The sequence below is a fragment of the Cetorhinus maximus genome, chromosome X (assembly GCF_964194155.1).
Source record: "Cetorhinus maximus chromosome X, sCetMax3.hap1.1, whole genome shotgun sequence".
NCBI classification, from domain to species: Eukaryota; Metazoa; Chordata; class Chondrichthyes; order Lamniformes; family Cetorhinidae; genus Cetorhinus; species Cetorhinus maximus.
In genome coordinates, this window is record NC_135917.1 from 1,311,712 (window position 1) to 1,331,429 (window position 19,718).

The 19,718-nt window shown below is 44.7% G+C and overlaps 1 protein-coding gene across 5 annotated transcripts in view; it reads left to right on the forward strand.

Moving 5' to 3' along the window:
• cdk4 (cyclin dependent kinase 4) overlaps positions 1 to 17,843 on the forward strand; it is a 162,513-nt gene extending 144,670 nt beyond the window's left edge. For 4 of the 5 annotated variants that reach the window (XM_078534472.1, XM_078534471.1, XM_078534470.1 and 1 more), the window contains exons 3-6: positions 2,701 to 2,836; positions 4,102 to 4,269; positions 4,672 to 4,781; positions 13,383 to 17,843. In XM_078534472.1, coding sequence (XP_078390598.1) covers positions 2,701 to 2,836; positions 4,102 to 4,269; positions 4,672 to 4,781; positions 13,383 to 13,683 — 715 coding nt within the window. In that variant the 3' untranslated portion in view covers positions 13,684 to 17,843. Of the gene's footprint in view, positions 1 to 2,700; positions 2,837 to 4,101; positions 4,270 to 4,671; positions 4,782 to 8,487; positions 8,539 to 11,624; positions 11,761 to 13,382 lie in introns of all 5 variants that reach the window. The other variant, XM_078534473.1, reaches the window with a different exon arrangement.
• The last annotated feature ends 1,875 nt before the right edge of the window (positions 17,844 to 19,718 follow it).

Here is a 19,718-nt window from a genome sequence, read left to right on the forward strand (position 1 = left end):
ATAAACCATTCTGCTTCATGTGTGGTAAGTGAAGAAATCTTTAAACCAAACTGGAGCTCTGCATTCTGTAGCCAACAGCGGGGAGGGTGCTGATTGTGGGGTGCTAGCTGACCAGAAGACATGATGCATCAATGAGTGGGCTCGCTCCTCTGCAGCTGGGATACTGGTGTGGGACTGAAGAGAATTTTTTTTGGTAATGTCAGGGCTTTCACCTGCATTGCTGTATTTAGGAGTCAGTTCCAAGTGCTGATCACTCTGATTAAATATTTTTTTTTTATTCATTAATGGAATGTGGGCTTTGCTGGCTAGGCCACCATTTATTGCCCATCCCTAATTGCCCCTTGGGAAGGTGGTGGTGAGCTGCCTTCTTGAGCCGCTGCAGTCCATGTGGTGTAGGTACACCCACAGTGCTGTTAGGGAGTTCCAGGATTTTGACCCAGCGACAGTGAAGGAACGGCAGATATATTTCCAAGTCAGGATGGTGAGTGACTTGGGGAACTTGCAGATGGTGGTGTTCCCATGTGTCTGCTGCCCTTGTCCTTCTAGGTGGTAGTAATCATGGGTTTGGAAGGTGCTGCATAAGGAGCCTTGGTGAGTTCCTGCAGTGCATCTTGTAGATGGTGTACACTGCTGTCACTGTGTCAGTGGTGGAGGGAGTGAATGTTTGGGGTGCCAGTCAGGTGGACTGCTTTGTCCTGGACTGTGTCCAGCTTCTTCAGTGTTGTAGGAGCTACCATGAATGATGCCAGTTTAGAGAGTGGAAAGATTTCCCATTCAATTGTGCAGCATTGGCATCAAACACTCCCCGTTTGCAGTCCAGGGAAATAGTGGGTTATATTTACCTTCCTCTGTTGTGCTCTGACAGTGTCTCAGATTGGCTGTAAAAGTCCTGTACCACCAGTCCCCACCTTAGCCTTCTGGCCTCTTGGAGGTTACCAACTTGGGGACAGTGCTGTCCTGTTGTCCATGGCCCAGAGTATGAGTTGGATTGAGGGGCAGTGCTGTACTGTGGGCCTCTTCCAATCTTCCTCACTGTTTTTGTCAATTCAGGTGAATTTTTTTTAAAAAGAGGTGGTGCACCAAATCCCAACCGCTGTTTGCAGAAGCATTTTATGATGCAGAAGAAATCTGTGGCTAGGACTTCCTGGCCCCACTATCTTGTCCTAACAGTATGCCTGACAAAGGCCTGTAAAGCTTTTGCAAGTCTAAAGGAAGCATACATCAGCTTGAAAGAAAATAACCCACAATTTTCTGGCTGACAATCTCACTTGATACATAGGTTATACTTTGTGCTAGCTACCAATTTACCTTCCCTGAAGTAAACTAATAGACTGCTTGGCTCTGACGACAGCAAACCCACTGTCGACACGATGGTTCCCAAAAGGGCACTTCCATCTCCAAGACCAGAAAACACTCCATTCTCCAGTATTCTCAAACCAACGTTTTCCCTCCATGAAGTGCTGAGATATTGGTTTAAGTGAAGAACCACTCCCATTTATACAATGGCTTTCACCACCTCAGGACCTCCTTGGCAATTCTACAGCCAATGAAGTACCTTTTGAATTGTCACTAGGTTTTATCACAAGGGAGCAAAGTTCCCTGATGACTTGGCAACAATACACTGAAGACCCACAGGATTGCTGATGTGAGAAATGGAAAGCAATGTCACAATTGGTGTCATAGAGGGGCCTCTTCTGAGTGGGCTAAAACATGTTATCTTGAGTGCTCCAGACCGAGGTTGCTGCTAAGCAGTGGCACAGAATATCAGCTAATTGCACAAATTCTTGTATAGTATACACATGCAGTTTGGGCCAGTGGTGGCCTGAATTCTGAGGGAATTGTCATGGTGTCTGCCCTTTTCCCTTGCCCCAGGTTTACACTGCCTATGATGTGTGTGTTGTGTGCAGTTGAGCCATTGGCTTTTTGGAACGCCATTGAGGTTGTTCTTTTGCTTCATCTCTCGCTGCCCACAACCAGCCAGGCAGCTCACTCTCAGCCAGATGTTTTGTATCTATTTTGCGCAAAAATAAGGAATGTTCATAGCTTGTTGTAATCTTGGTAACTGGGTCAGCACTCCACAAACGGCCCCCCCCACCTTTTTTCTTTTGGCTCCAGCCAGCCAGCACTGTACACCACATGGACTGCAGCAGTTCAGGAAGGCAGCTCACTACCACCTTAAGGGCAATTGGGGATCGGTGATAAATGCTGGCCTAGCCAGTGACACTCGTGTCCCAAGAGTTTAAGTTTTTTATATAAAGCTGATGATGGCACTGCCCGTGGACTTCTCTGCCAGGCAATGAATATGGGTGGTTAACTCTGAAGAAAGGCAAGTAAATTCAGTTGCGTCTAGATAAGCTGGGGCAAAGATGCCATTTTACCATTTGTCCTCATTGCAGTCAACACAGACTGGGATTGACTGATCGTTAAGGGGTCGTTTCCAGACTGGACAGTGCACTTCCCAGTGGAGCCATCTGGGGACCTGCAGGAAGTATCGTGAGAGTGAAATTTAGGAGGCTTGGAAAAGGGTGGAGGGAGGAAGTTGTGATCTGGTGACGCCATGTGGGGTAATAAAAGGTTCTTTGGGATTGGTTTTTGATTTGTTCTTGGTCTTAGGATGGTTTTTGAGCTTTGAGGGATTGTCCTTGTTCAATCCCATTCTGTGGTCCTGCTATGATTGTCTGTCTTTCCATGTTGCTACAGATTGTTCGATGTGTGCGCGACAGTGAGGGCAGACCGAGAAACCAAAGTCACTCTGGTATTTGAGCATGTTGACCAGGACCTGAAAACCTATCTGGAGAAGGCTCCATCGCCTGGTCTACCAGCAGAGACTGTAAAGGTAAAGAGCAGTCCAACGTTTCGAGGCAGACCTGCTGCTTTTCTGACCGACCTTCTGCTATGGACTGAAAAAGAGGGGGTGATGGGTGAGCCTGCGAGTGATTCCCACTGAGTCATAGATGGGAATGAGGGCCTTGACAAAAAATATGTGTGCCACTGAATTATTGTCGTGAGTTCAGAGTGCATTTTGATGTCACTGCTGAAACTTGACTGTAGGCAATTTGGCTTGACGTGGAATTGACTTTACACGTAAGTGTGAAGTACAAACTGAGGTCAGTCGGCATCTGTGGCAAGTAAAGACAGGCTACCTACACTCGTTCCCAGTCCAGCAATGCCTGGGTTTCAAAATTCTCATCCTTGTGTTGAAATCCATGGTCTAACCTTCTCTCTATCTTTAATCTCCTCCAGCTCCCACATCACTCTTGAGATCTCGGCACTCCTCCAATTCTGGCCTCTTGTGCATTCATTGATTTTCATCGCTCTACTGTTGATGGCAGCCGTCAACTGCCTGGGCCCCAAGCTCTGGAATTGTCTCCCTAAAACTCTGCCCCTACCTCTCCTCCTCCTAAGATACTTTTTAAAACTTGCTGCTTTGACCTAGCTTTTAGTCATTTTCCTTTTAATATCATCTTATGTGGCTAGATGTCAAATACTATTTGATAATCGCAGAAAATGCTGGAAAACCTCAGCAGGTCTGACAACTGTTTCTTTCTCCACACATGCTGTCAGACCCGCTGAGGTTTTCCAACGTTTTCTGTCTTTTATTTTAGATTTTCAGCACCTGCAGTATTTTGCTTTTATCTATTTGGTAATCACTCCTGTGAAGCGCCTTGGTTTTATTGTGTTAAGGGCACTGTATAAAATGCAAGTTGAGGCCTTTTAGGTGTGAACCCTGTGCTCTGTCCCTCAAGCTCTGGGGGTGTGTGTGTGTGTGGGGTAGGGGGAAAGAGAAATGAGCAGCATAAATCATGATTGTACACAAGGTTGAGCACACCGAGTTCTTGTACATGGGTGACTTGGAAGAGAGGCTCTTGTGTTGTATTTCTAATCACCCTGGACTTTCTGTGAAAATCCCAAACCATCCAATGTGTGGCAACCAAGTATAGGTTTGTGTTCACCACAGCAGTGCTAAAACACCCATTAATAAGTCAAGTCGGCAGAGTATTTGATAACCTGGTTTTTGGGGGGAGAGGGGGGTGTGTGTGTGTGTGTGGTCCTTGCATACAATTTCTCCTAATAGAATTGTCGTTCTCGTTTTCTGGACAGGACCTGATGAACCAGTTGCTGAAAGGCCTGGCGTTCCTTCATTCCCACAGTGTGGTGCACCGGGACCTCAAGCCAGAAAACATCCTGGTGACCAGCCGGGGGCAGGTGAAGCTGGCTGACTTTGGCCTGGCTCGTATCTACAGCTGCCAGATGGCCCTCACTCCAGTGGTAAGCACAAGGTTGTAGTTGAAGGCTGTTGTTGTACAGCCTCATGGAGGGGCAGCTTTGATGCTGGAAGAGGTGAATGGGCACTGAGGCATATAGACCAGGAAAGTCACCAGTTCAATTCCTACTTCCAGGCTGAGCAAGCTGGTCTTGGTGGCAGTTAGGTTGCTGTATGAGGCCTCCTTACCATGTTGATCATTGTTCCCGCTCTGATTGCTATCCCGAGGTGAATAAAAATCTTATCAATCACAGTCTTAAACTCCAATTCAATAACCCCCAACTCCAGTCTTTTGAGGAGAGGGTTTGGAAATAGTGGGAAAAGATTGCATTGAGAATTCTAAATGGTACTGTAAGTTTGATGTTTCTTTACCCTTGATTGCAACCTGATGTGTATGACCCTAACAGGTGGTGACCCTGTGGTACCGTGCCCCGGAGGTACTATTGCAGGCAACGTACGCCACTCCTGTTGACTTGTGGAGCACAGGCTGTATCTTTGCTGAGATGTTTCGAAGAAGGTCAGTACTGAAAAAAAACCCTTTCTCAAAAGACAGGGCCGTAAACTATCTTGAAGAACACTACAGATCAACTTGCAAACTTTTTTTGTTTAGTTATTGAGTACAAAATAAATTTTAACTGTGAACTGGGACAGGTTAGCACCAGTGCTTTCCTGATAACTGCAGTATTGTTTGGGTAGGAATAGTGGCTTTGGAATTGCAAATTCTTCTTGCCCTTATGGGTGATTTTTTTTTAAAAAGAAAATTGACATTGTAATTCAGTTCCCTCAAGTGCCTCTTAAATCCTGAGCTGTCACCTGGTATCATGGCTTAACAGTAATTGATCCTTGCCACCAGAGACCTTCCTATATTGCAGCTCCCCTCATGGCAAATGGCTTGTGCTGTCTTGGGAGCATGAATATAGGGTCGTGGAATTCAATATTCTGATTTATCTTTAGTAATTAGATTTTGTCTCATTTTTTTCTCCTAACCTTTAAGACCAAATGGGAGTGGGTACTGAGCAATAGAGGATGGTGTCAGGATTGATTTCTTACTCTGCTGAATTAATGTAAATGGGGGCACTATTCCCCTCCCCACACTCCTTAGCTGGGGAGTGGGGAGAAATCAGCCAGATTTTTCGATCCCATCACTATACAGTGACTTCCTGAAGACCATGTTGGTTGGTGCCCTTCGGTAGTTGGTCGACATGTCACGCATTATGATTGATGCCTGAGTAAGGTGACTGTGTGCAGTAGGCATCTGTGGGCTTGTATCCCTTGAGGAGAGAGAATTGGAGGGGATTGGAATGGGGGGATTCCCAGTGAAATCCCATCCATAGTTTTAGCCTGTGTATCTCAATCATGCAACTATCTCTCCTTACTGGGTAACGCCGAATCATGCAGACTAGAGGGTTTGGAATTTTCTGAGTGTTTATGTTTGAATTTTGCTTGCAGGAGAGTTTTGAAGTGGGTAAGTGCTTTAATTTTTCACTTTAAACTTTTTTGGAACCTGTTGCTTGGGTTAACTAAAACTAACAATGCATTCACGCAGCGTTTGCCCTAGGCCAGTGGAGGCTGCACAGTTGGACCAATGAATGTCAAATCCTCCTCTTTCCCAGCCTAGCTAGAACGGACCCGAACCAAACCCAATATGGCTCAAGTGTATTAAGTGGGCTACTTGCAGAACCTGTTTATTTTTAGTGGGGGTGAAGGAGGAGTCCGATTAATTCTGTTGCTGCCACCCAGAAATGATTCCTATCTAGAAGAGCACAGCTTGAATTTCTAAACTACAATGGTCCTTGGGGGCAGATCTACAGATGGAGCTCCTAAGTTGAGATTTAAGTGTGCATTCTATTCCCGCATCCTCTGTGGGCTTGTCATTTAGTTTCATGGCTTTGCGTATTGGGGAAAGTCTGAATTTCATAACATTGTCATTCTATTACATAAGGTGTATGGAATATATTCAATGATGCTGTCACCACAATACTTCAATACAATCTGGAAATCTTAGAGTCTCTGACTTGGGAGAAGTGTGGTGAATAAATGGGTTTAAAAAGCAGCTTTAGTCACAGAGCTCATGCCCAAACTTCTTTCAAGATAATGCTTTGAACTCATCTATTGCTACTTTGCTTAGTGGAGGAACTGAGTCAGATAATTCAAACACTCAAAATCTTGGTGTAAATTTTATTCATCTGCCTGTCTGATTTGACTTCTGGCTTTAGCAAGCAGTTACTTTTAAATTTAAGTCTCAGTAACTTGGGGGATTTTATCAGCTGGTACTTCTTTGAAATTGCAAAGCTTTATCTGGGACTTCTGAAGCATTTCCAATTGTATTAGTTAAAAGTATTGGTTCCTGTAGTTGAATTTGGAAAGGGACTGTTGCAGGAGGAGTGTAATACTGTCCGACATACTGGGTGGCCTTCCTGACTCAGCACGATGGTATGTGTACAGGAGCTAGAGACAACCTGCCTCAGGCTCTCTCCCTGATAGACATTTGAAGGGTAGTTTTCAGTTTGTGCTGGTTTTGAAACCTGTGCTTGTACACACTCTCTGTTATGGCCTGTTACTGTGTACAAGCCAGGGGCCTGAGCCAAATTCTGCATGACTTGCTGATTCTGGTGTATTTACCCTTAACAGCTACTGCTGCCCTTGTTCCTGTCACTTAGTGACTTGGCTTCTTTTGAGGGGGGGTTCCCCCCACCCACACACAAATTAAAGGACTGGGTAAATGAGTAGTTTTTAATCCTTTTACCTCTGGAAACCTGCTGTTTATGCCAATCGATTTGACTAATCTTTTTCCATTGGTTCTATTTAGTCAAGTTGTCTGACTGCATGCTCGCTGGTTTTTCATAAATATGTTTACAATAGCATGTGTTTGCTTAGTGTTCAGGCTCCTTTTGCTCTGCCTCAACACTGCTATAATCTAAACCTCCAACTAGAACCATATACTGCACCAGCATCAAATCTTTTCCATTTCCTTCACCAGCCTGTAGTTTTTATTCATTTGAGATGTATTTGAGATGTAGGTGTTGCTGGCAAAGCCAGTATTTATTGCCCTTGAAGGTGGTTTCTTGAACCTGCTTTCTTGAACTGCTGCAGTTCATGTGGTGCAGGTACACTAACGGTGCTATTAGGGAGTTCCAGGATTCTGACCCAGTGACTGAAGGAACGGATGATATATTTCCAAGTCAGATGGTATGTGGCTTGGAGGGGAACTTGTAGGTGATGTTAGCATGCACCTACTGCCCTTGTTCTTCTAGGTGGTGGAGGTGCTGTCAAAGGAGCCTTGGCAAGTTGCATTGCATCTTGTAGATCTCTTAAACCACCGTCTTGTGCTGCCTTGTCTTGGGGGCAGCTTCTTGCTGTGCCATCCATCTAGGATGAGGATGTCCCTTCACTTGGGTTCCTCAGCACCCAAGTGAAGAGTGGAGACTTGCATGAGATTCGAACGCAGGTTTTCCCTAACACCCTGATGGTCCTGTCTCAGATGAGTCATTGAGATCATCCTGAATAGAGGTTGATTGGAGCTTCCACAAAGGCAAGCAGGTTGCACAAGTCTCCCCTACAGCACTGGGATGAACCTTGAATAATGAGCACTAAGTCTTTTTTTTCAAATGTCACATCTTTTTCTTTTATACTCTGGCTCAGCGGGTAGCTCTCTCTCCTCCTGAGTCAGAAGGTTGTGTTCCAGTCCCACTCCAGGGCTTAGGCACAAAAATCAAGGCTGATGCTCCAGTGCAGTGCTGAGGGAGTGCTGCACTGTTAGAGATGCTGTTTTTTGGATTAGATATTTAAACCAAGACCCTGTCTGCCCCCTCGGGTGGACCCAAAAGCACTTATTTTGAAGAGTAAGTGGAGTTGTCTCTAGTGTCCCGACCAATGCTTATCCTTCATTCAGCATCACTTTGACAGATTGTCTAGTCTTTATCACATTGCTGTTTGTGAGAGCTTGCTGTGCGCAAATTGGCTGCTGTGTTTGCTGCATTGCAACAATGACTAGACCTCAAAGGTACTTCACTGGCTGTAAAGTGCTTTGCGGCATTCTGTGGTTGTGAAAGGCGCTAAATAAATGCAAGTCCTTTTTAGAGGGGGAACTTCCTTTTTTCCTCTAACTCCTCCTCCAAAAACGGTTCATTCCCTGGGGATTTCATACTGTGAATGGAGGTATGTTGAGCCAATGGGGTTTTAGTATTCAAATGAAGTGTAACTGACTGACTGTCTTTTTACAGGCCCCTGTTTTGTGGGAAATCGGAAGCTGACCAACTAGGAAAGATTTTTGAGTAAGTGTATTTGATGTGTACCAGTGGATCTACAATTTCTACAGTGGGTGGACTGAGAGGTGGGGCCCCAGATTTGGCTGAGGCCAGCCCTGGGGGTGGGGTGCAAAGTGCAACAAGGGAAGTGCTCTAGGGAAGAGAAAGCAGGAGATTCAGGCTGGCTAGAGAACAATGTGGGTGGGGAAAATGGCTGAAGTATTTTGAATAACAATAGGGTAATTATATTAGGTGATTTCAACTTTCCCAACATTAGTTGGGATAGACATAGTGTTAAGGGCTTGGATGGAGTGGATTTCTTGAAATGTGTACAGGAGAAGTTTTTAGGTCAATATGTAGAGGGTCCAACAAGGGACGGTGCATTACTGGACCTAATTCTGGGAAATGAAGCTGGACAGGTGGCTGAGGTGGTGGTGGGCCAGCGTTTTAGTGATAGCGACTACAACATGGTACAGTTTAAGTTTATTATGGACAAAGAAATCGACAAGTTGCAAAAAAATGTTTTGGATTGGGGGAGAGTGGATTTTAGTAAAATAAGGCAGGATCTGGCCAAGGTAGACTGGGAACAGCTACTTGTGGGGAAATCTGCAGAGGAACAGTGGGGGGCTGTTCAAAAAGGAAATGGGGAGGGTACAGGCTCAACATGTTCCCTCTAGGGTGATAGGAAGGAGTAACAAGCCCAGAGAACCATGGATGACCAGAGATATTCAGGTTACTATGAGAAGGAAAAGAGAGGCTTTTAGCAGGTACAAGGGAAGCAAATCAGCAGAGGCATTAGTGGAGTACAGAAAGTGCAGGGTGGAGCTTAAGAAAGCAATTAGGAGAGCAAAGAGGGGATATGAGAAAGCTCTGGCTGGTAAAAGTAGGGAAAATCCCAAGATATTCTATAAGTATATCAATGGGAAGAGGATAACCAGGGAAAGAGTAGGGCCCATAAGGGACCAAGGGGACAATCTACGGGTGGAGCCAGAGAACATCACTAGTGTTAAATGAATACTTCACATCCATCTTCACCCAAGAGAATGAGGATGAAGGTATCAAACTCGGGGAGAGAGACTGCAAGGTTCTTAAGCAAATTGATATAAGGAGTGACAAGGTATTGGAGGTGATGGCAGGCTTAAAAGTGGACAAATCTCCAGGTCTGGATGATTTGTGTCCCAGACTGCTAAGGGAGGAGGTCGCAGGGACTCTGACCTGAATTTTGAATTCCTCTCTGGCCACGGGGGAGGTGCCAGGGGACTGGAGAACAGCTAATGTGGTTCCGCTATTTAAGAAGGGTTGTAGAGATAAGCCAGAGAACTACAGGCCAATGAGTCTCACATCAGTGGTAGGGAAACTATTGGAGAAATTTCTGAAGGAGAGAATCTATCTCCGTTTGGAGAGGCAAGGTTTGATCAGGGATAGTCAGCATGGCTTTGTCAGAGGGACGTCATGCCTAACAAATTTGATTGCATTTTTTGAGGAGGTGACCAGGTGTGTAGATGAGGGTAGTGTAGTTGATGTAGTTTATATGGATTTCAGCAAAGCCTTTGACAAGGTCCCACATGGGAGACTTGTAAAGAAGGCAAAGGCACATGGGATACAGGGTAATTTGATAAGGTGGATTCAAAATTGGCTTAGTTGTAGGAGGCAGAGGGTGATGACAGAAGGATGCTTTAGTGACTGGAAGCCAGTGTCCAGTGGCGTACCACAGGGATCTGTGCTGGGTCCCCTATTATTTGTCATTTATATAAACGACATAGATGACTATGTGGGGGGTAGGATTAGTAAGTTTGCGGATGACACAAAGATTGGTCGGGTGGTTAACAGTGAGGTTGAGTGTCTTGGGCTACAGGAAGATATAGACAGGATGGTCAAGTGGGCAGAGAAGTGGCAGATGGAATTTAACCCTGAAAAGTGTGAGGTGATACACTTTGGAAGGAGTAATTTGACAAGGAAGTATTCAATGAACAGCATGGCACTAGGAAGTTCTGAGGAGCAAAGGGACCTTGGCATGTGTGTCCATAGATCTCTGAAGGCAGAGGGGCATGTTAGTGGGGTGGTGAAAAAGGCACATGGGACACTTGCCTTTATCAATCGAGGCATAGATTACAAAAGTAGGGAGGTCATGTTGGAGTTGTATAGAGCCTTGGTGAGGCCACAGCTGGAGTACTGTGTGCAATTCTGGCCGCCACATTATAGGAAGGACGTGATTGCACTGGAGGGGGTGCAGAGGAGATTCACCAGAATGTTGCCTGGGATGAAACATTTAAGTTATGAAGAGAGGTTGGATAGACTTGGGTTGTTTTCGTTGGAGCAGAGAAGACTGAGGGGCGACCTGATCATGGACAGGATGGATAGGGAGCAGCTGTTCCCCTTAGTTGAAGGGTCAGTCACAAGGGGGCATAAGTTCAAGGTGAGGGGCAGGAGGTTTAGGGGGGATGTGAGGGAAAACTTTTTTCCCCAGAGGGTGGTGACAGTCTGGAATGCGTTGCCTGGGAGGGTGGTGGAGGCGGGTTGCCTCACATCCTTTTAAAAAGTACCTGGATGAGCACTTGGCACATCATAACATTCAAGGCTATGGGCCAAGTGCTGGTAAATGGGTTTGGGTAGGTAGGTCAGGTGTTTCTCACGTGTCAGTGCAGACTTGATGGGCTGAAGGGCCTCTACCGCTCTGTGATTCTGATTCTGTGAATTGGTTGCATTTATGATCCTGTGGCCAATATTTATCCCTCAATCAACATCCCCAAAAACGATTTTCTCGTCATTATGTCATTGCTTGCTGTGCGCAAAATTGGCTGCCGTGTTTCCTAGATTGCAACAAAGGCTACAGTTCAAAAGTGCTTCATTGGCTGTAAAGTGCTTTGAGATGTCCTGGGGTTGTGAAAGGCGCTAAATAAAAGCGAGTCTTTTTAATGTCTTGACTAATTAGTGGTTTGGCTCTTTCGCACCTCATTGGTTGCTGGCCCTAATTGGTGAAAGATATCTGACAACAATTGGTGCATTGGCTAAAGGCGCAAATCTTTTATTTCAATTGAATCTTCAAGTTGTTCCTGGTTTTAGCATGGCTGTTCGACACTGGTAATTGAGAATGGCAACTTCTCTGCTTTCAGCATGACTGGACTCCCAGCAGAGGAAGATTGGCCAGCAGATGTGACGCTTCCACGAAGCGCATTCACCAACCGGCCTCCGCAGTTGGTCAAGTCCTATATACCTGAAATCGATGACTTGGGAGCAGAGCTGCTGCTGGTGAGATGGACTCTTGGGCAGAATAGCCGCAAATTCCCAATTTAAGAGTGGAATGCTAGGATCTGAAGAGTAGGAGCCCAGAAGATTGCAGTCTTTTTTTTTAAAAAAAGAAACTTTGAATGGCTGACAATTTATTCCTGCCTCAAAGTAGCTGGATTCTGTGTCCCAGGAAGTGGATCATGGGAGGGTAGATGCCTGTTGACCTGATTGTAGAACTATCACCTGAATGGACTTCCAAGATGGCTTTGGAATTTAAATATTTTTGTGTGGGGCTGAGGACAGAGGGACAACTGACTCCCAAGCCCCTCTCATTCCCACTTTTGACACAACATGGCAGTTCAGAATGACCCTTCCGCTCCCTGGGTACAGCATCTACTTACAGGGATTCGCTTGAGCACTGGGATACAGTGGAGTCTGTGCACCAGCTCTGCAAGTCTCATGTTAGCACAGTAATGTCCAATTCCCTCACTGCCCCTTTGTGATTTTTTAAAAAAGTGTTACACCCTTGACTGCTTGGCTGTTTAGAGGAGGAGCAGTTGGTATAAGGATCAGTAATGACATTGAGTTATTCTTGCACAAAGGGTTGTGTCTTGTGGTGATCTACAGACAAATTTTATACAAGATAAATACAGATGAGGAAATCAATTTGATCCATCTTGATTTATTTGTCTCTTTCTAGTTTGAAACTGTGCACCTCCCCATTCCACCATCCTACTGTTATGGTTTACTTTTCTGCCTTTACTTTCTGCAGAGCACTTTTAGTATATACTTCTGAGCTCACCCCTTTTTTTTTTGAGGCAAAAAGCCAGGTTTCTCCAGTCAGTCCTTACACCTCCTTTTGATGTGAAGGATCAGCCGTGTGGCTCTTCTGAACTGCTGCCAAGGGTTGAATGTTGCCAGTTTGTTCTGGTGGCTCCAGGCTGCTGTCTGACCAGAGCACTGTAAAGTTGGAGCACAGCTCCCTCCAATTTAAGCTTTGCTTCTTGGCTGGTTTTCTTCCGTATTTAATTCACTTTGTCGCTCGCAGCTTCAAGGTGGTTGGATGTGCTCAGCTAAGAGGCTGAATGGCTACCCTTCATCGAGCTGTCAGTTCTGGTTGCTGGTTTTCTAAGCTGAATATTTCCAGTGAGAGACCGACCATGCTGGAAAGGCCCCGCAGGCCAGCCAGTTGTGAAGAGAAGATGGGGTTACATCTTAGATTTTCGCAGGGGCTTTTTTATCTTGCGTGGTGGGGGGGAGAAAGATGAGCTGGTACGAGTAAATATGACCATAAAGCTGTTGGGTTGTCATTTTAAAAACTCAACTGGTTCATCCATCCTTCAGGGATGGAAACCTGCCATCCTTATCTGGTGTCGGGCAATATGTGGTTGACTCTTGAGTGTCCTCTGAAATGGCCTCCCCGTTGTTAATCATGGCAACTAGGGGTGGGCGATAAATGCCAGCCTTGCCAGTGACACCCACATTCAGAGAATGAATTTATTTTTTTGAGAAAATTACCTGCGCACTGTTTAGTCAAAAAATAGTTTAATGTGACAGATCATCATCGGTGAGGTATATTTATTGAGCTGTGAATAGTCAGGAACTCACTGACAGGACACTGACGTTTTGTTCTCTCTTCTCAGGCGTTACTGGCATTCAGCCCCTATAAAAGAATCTCTGCCTTCGACGCCCTGCAACATCCTTATTTCCAAGGCCAAAGTCCTGAAGTTTAAGACTAGTGACCTGTGGAGAAGAAACTGCCTGTGCCTTTGCCTGCAAGTCACTGCCTGGGTGCTACTGTTACAACTGTTCTACAAATGTGCACTGCTGGGGGGGGGGAGGGAGGGAGGGAGGGGAGGGTGGGTGTGCAGAAAACTAAGCATTAACCAACTGAGGACTTGTCATAGTTTGCGAGATATCTTTCCTTCTCTCGTATTGACTTAAGACTTTTTTTCTTTGCCCAAAGAAACAAGTGAAGCCTGGAATGTGTCATTGGGTGGTTCTTTGGGGCAGGTCTTGTCCCCCTGGATTGCAGTTCCCAGTCAGTTAGAATGAGGTCTCTTGCTCCTTCAGCTCTATGCATGGTATTTTTTTTATGTAACCCAGTTTGGCCATCCATTTATGTGGTGAAAGTACAACTGGCACTGAACGAGTGGTTGGAATTTGCCATCCGAAGAAGTACTTATCTGCTGCCTGTCTTCCATTCCTCCCCCGCCCTCCCCTTCCCCACTCTCTCTAATTGGTAAGTTGCATCATCTCTGGCATGGTTCTCTTTAAAAGGAAGGTTGGACAATGATGCTTCCTAAACTGACTCCGTTTCTATACCAGCAAGAACTAAAGACAGTCCACCCAGAGGAGTGTTTTAACATCAAGATCGCATGCTGTTCCCCACTGCCTGGCAGTAATTCTCCTATCTTTCTTCCTCCCCTCCGCTATATAACAATGCATTTAACTTCTTAGAATCATGGAGCATGTCTCCTTTGAGTGCTTTGATATTTAACATCGTGTTTGATCTTGGAATGTTCCAAAATGCCTTGCAACCAATGAGGTGTGGTCACTGTTGTAGGAAACGCAGCAGCCAATTTGCACGCAGCAAGCTCCCACAAGCAGCAATGTGATAAATGACCAGATCATCATCTGTTTTTGGCTGTTGATTGAGGGATAAATAATGACACCAGGGAAAATTCTTCCCCCTGTTCTTCCAATTGTGTCGAGAGTCCTGACAGGGCCTTCATTTAATGCTTCATCTGAAAGATGGACCCTCGGACAATACAATGTTCCTTCAGTACTGCACTGTCGGCCTGGATTTTTTGCTTAAGTCTCTGGAGCACAACCTTCTGACTCTAAGGCAGGGGTACTACTTACTAAGCCACAGGCATACCTCTGCAGCTGTGGACAGGTGGCAAGCAGAAAAGGTTTTCCATACAAATCAGTGTCTCCTCTCCGTGTTCTAAGATTCATCTTCCTGGTTGAGCTACCTCTCTGCAGCCTGTCTTGAAATTTGGGAAGACTAGCAGGTTTGTGGCTAGCTCAGTCTGCCATCTGACCCCTTCACACTGAGCAGCGAGAGGCATGTTTACCAAATGTAGTTGCAAGGTGGTTATTGGGGCTGGAAGCATTGAATTATCAAAAGTTTCAATCAATTGTTCATATTTTTCCCTTGCTTGTCAACCACTGAGTTGCCACATGATTGTAGAACTGTGCAATATGGATTTGAAACTCTGACACACACTAAAACTCACCTTGCCAAATCTCCTGTTTTTACTGGTGCATGGGACTGTGATTGACAGCAACTTTGGGCAGATAAAGAAACCCATTTGTATTACTGAATGCCAGATACTGTACAAGTCTGACTAAAGACTTGTTCCACACATTGAAAGCCAGTCTGTGGTTTACTGAAGAGGGAATTTTTTACATAATGTACTGTAATATAGTCATGTGACAGGAATATAAAGTCAAGCCCAAGGACAGAACCACTTGACTGAAGTAGATTCTAGCCTTTGTAAAAAAAAAAAACTCTCTATAGTACAACACAATCTTATAGGCAGAAAATGTGCAATTTAGCACCTGACAAGAAATTGGAGTGCCTTTAACTAATCCAAAACTTGGTCTTTTTGGGTGGCAACAAGCCAAAGGTTCAAAATTCTCCACTAATCACTCACTGTCCATGTTTGAAATCCCACAAGAGCCCCCACTTTATGATCCCAGCTGAGATTACCCTGAACAAGCCTGATCCCAGCTTGATAGATCCTAACTTTTATTGGTTTTAAATATGTGGAGAGTAGTGACTGAACAGTCACCGGAGTCAGCTAACGAACTTTTCCCAAAGCATAAAACATTTATTCAACAAGAAAAGATGAACTAGATTACAATACTCCACCCACAACTATACCTTTACAGATATTTACAGATTTATAAGGATAACACCAGTTACAAAAACTATCTTGGACCTACTGGGAACATTAGAGTATATGTAAATCTATGGCACCCTGTGGTCAGACACACCACACCCTGAAACCAAGTGACAGATGCCACCTCAACCAGATGCAATGGCGATCTCATCAACCACCAACCCCCCACCGCCTCCAGAAGCTTGTCACGCCGTGAGCCAACCAGTCTCACTTAACTCAGTCTTTCACACGGGGGTTTCCAATCTCCACTTGCCAAGAACTCGCTTTGGAATCTTCTCCCAAACCGACGTGCTTTCTCAGACTCCTTCTGCAAGGGTTCACCTCCAGGGTTTTGAATTCTCCTTCTGATGTTCCCCTTTCCTGGGTCACCAGATGCATTCAAGCTGTCTTCCCCACGTGTGTGCACAGTCTCTCTGTCTGTCTCACACAAACTCAGCTGCCAACTGTACCACTGCTTCACAAGGGCCATTAGCAAAGAGTTAGTTGTCTCTTTGGACCTTCTTGCCTCTTGCAAGCTGTTCTTGCTTTAAATTTGCTTTCTGCAGCTTGAAACTTTAAGCTTGGAGCCTTTCTCTGCCTCTCACTCTTCACTTAACAGGACCTTTTCCAGGTCTTTGTCCTTCCTTTGGCTAGAAGGTCTGCTTGGGACTTCCTCCTATTCCACCCGCCTGGATTTTGTCCCCTTTGCTGCAGTCTCTCTGGCAGCTACTTTCAAACAGCTTCCAAAATCGAACTGCTGTTTCTCTTGTGTCTGTGGGGAGGGACCTGCCTCACTGGACTCCTGTTGCTTGGCAACGGCACTTTTTTTCTACTCTTTGCTTATCTTAACTTACAGTTGTAAAACTCATTAGAAATGTAAGCACCTTTTAAAATGAAACAAACTCAATTTGACCTTAACACTTTTCAAAAAATATATTTGTTCATGCAATGTGGGTGTTGCTGGCTAGGCCAGCATTTGTTGCCCAAACCTTGTTCAGAGGGCATTAAGAGTCAATCATATTGCTGTGAGTCTGGAGTCATATGTAGGCCAGACCAGGTAAGGACAGCAGATTTCCTTCCCTAAAGGACATTAGTGAACCAGATGGGTTTTTACAACAATTGACAATGGTTTCATGGTTATCATTAGACTTTTAATTCCAGATTCTCACTGAATTCAAATTCCCACCATCTGCCGTGGTGGGATTTGAACCCAAGTAGCCAGAGCATTACCCTGGGTCTCTGGATTACTAGTCACTTCATTCAGTTACACAAGTGAGTTTGTGCAGTCATTTTAAAAAAAAAATTTAGACATGTTTCAATGTCCAAGTTTACTAAACTAGCTGTCCAGATAGACCGAACCCACCTGTGAAGGACCAGATGGAGAGCATTTTATTGTAAAGTAAATTCTGCTTAAAGGGTCCTTTTCACCTCCTCCCAGTTATGCGATACCGAACTCTCACTGAATGCTGGAAAGGATCACGTTAACGTCATGGGCATGTAAATTGGAATTAGGATTCCAAAGCTCATGTCTGATATTGGATTCAGGGTGTTGAAACAGTGTGTAGTAATGGTCATCTAGCCCTAGAGGGCCTCAGAATGCTTTCTAAAGTTAATATATTCACAGTTGGTCGTGCCATCATCCTTTTAATTCACATCATCACTTGGATTATTTTGGTGCTGATCGATTGGCGTGCAACTGTCTGCACATTAGGATGTGTGACCAGATCTAACACTGCTGTTTGTAGCATTAGGGGGGTATGTAGTTAGAATTGATTGAAAGGGATTTACTTAATCTCCAGGCAGCCAGTGCAACAGCACATTAACAGTTAAAGGTTACCAGATGAACTTTGCACACCCTTGGGGTCTGCAAGCACCAGAAAGGCCTTGGGAGACAGACTGGAGTCAGAGGATGACAACAAGATAGATTAAGTGTGCTCTTCAACAGATAAGGAAAGGACAGATGGTCCCAGCCTAGATAGGGGGCATGGTCTCTGCCTGGTTGAAAGGGGAATGTATGATGTATGTACCTGGTACCAGAGATATCTGTTTAATGTAAACCTATATGCTGACAAGATTGGAATTCAAACAATGTTCTTGTACGTGTTAAGTAGTGTATAAATAAGCTGTATACTTGTGATTTGGTAGAGTGCTACCTCAAGCTGCTTGAGGTGGATCTCTCCTTGCAATTGCTCGAATAAACGATCGTAACCTGTACCTGATCCTTCTGTGGTCTGTTTGTCAAAGCTACCACAACAGTTTGGTGTAGTTGGCAGGATACTCAGATCGGATCCTCAGGATGGTTCTGCAAAGTGGGTGAGTATACTTTATTTATCACCTGTAGTTAGTGCAGTAAGCCTACCTGAGAACGGTCCGGTTGAGTATCAAAAGAATCAGGAGGGCGGCTCAGGACAGGAGGCGCTGGGGTAGGAGGCGGAGCTGCGCTGGCGGGCTAGCGGTGCCAAAGCTGCGCAGGTACCCAGACCACCTCCGAAACAGGAGGCAGAGCCGTGCTGGCGGGCTACGGTTTGAAATAGAATCGTAGTTGAAGCCGCACAGAGGCCGGACCACTGGTTATACCGCAAGTAATCAAGTTATCAGAGCCACGCGAACTAACTGCGCAGAGACAGACGGGAATAAAAGAACAGAATGCTATCAGGAAAACAGGAAAGTGCTATGGAACTCGACTGGGGAAGTGGATTCCATCATGAGGTTCATAACGGAACAACAGTCAAAATTAATCAAGAAAATGCAGAAGGGTGGGTGGAATCCACAGGGAACCCCCGAAGAGTAAAAACAATGGTGGGTAGAGGAGATGAAGGATAAGGGAGAAGAAGTGGGGGTTGGTTATTATTACCTTGTATTTACAATTGTGTAGACAGATTAATACTAAGGTCCAGCAGATTAGAGAAGGAAAGATCAGATCAGTGGCGGCAGTTTGTACTGATGCCAACCAGGAGTGGTGGAAAGGCCAGACAAGTGACAAAACTGACAAAGTTACAGTACTTATTTGACTCTATCTGTAACAAACTAAACTAATACAGAAATAGTCGAGTTGCACCAGTCACAGCGGCAGATCAAATTTCTCCCAGGGGCCAACAACAGAAATTGGGAATATGTGGAAAGATGATTGGGACCCGAAAGGTCCCCTACTGAATTTTTGTAACTTAAAAAGAGTGAATTGATCTAAGTTACAAGAGCTGTTTGTGTTCGAGAGAGAGAAAGGGGGGTACCTCTAGGGGGTTAATGAGCAGTGACGGGCAGGAGCAGAGGAAATGTGAGTTTCAGTCAGTTTGATTGTCCCTATACGTGGAGCCTTCAAGATTCCTTTATTTTCCTCCCTCCACCCCCCCCACCACTGCTTCGTGAAGTTTCATTTAGAGTAAGAGTTTTAAGTCGTTAAGTTCAGTGTTATAGGAATATAAATACATTTTTATATATGTTTGTGTGCAAAGAAGCATTTGTATGTGAGCTTCAATGTGTTTTCTTCCCTAAATTGTCATTTGTGTGTGGAGTTCACTTTAGAGTCAAAAGCCCCATATTAGATTAAAGGAAAAGTATGCTCTCTCATTCCAAAGTTTTGAATATAAGGTTCGAGTTGAGATTTCTGGCAAAAATCACAATCTGAAAGTATTGTAAAGCTAAAACAGGGTTTGCCTTTGTTTGAAATGAACCAACCATTGTACCACCCCCCTTGCAGTCTAGTAGGGAATAGCCCTTCTCACTAGCTTCCAAGATGATTGGGATTGATAAATGAGTTACATTAGCTCATACAAGTTGGTATTCTAAAATTCTGAGGGAAAATAATTACCTGAATTTCAAAGGATTCTAGGAAAACCAAAGAGCATAAACACACGGTCTAGGTGATTCCAATGGATAAAAAGGGGTTTCTTTTGAAGAGAGAAATTAAATAGGAAAGGAAATCTGCATCCCAAAGCGCTGTTATTTGAAATTGGGACAATCTTTGAGATGTGAAAAGTGTAGTGTAATTTAACAGGTTACTTCTGAATAACTAGGATGCTATCCAAGAAAAAATGTGTCGATAAACATATGGGACTTTTAATCTGGATACAAATCAATACACATGAGAAA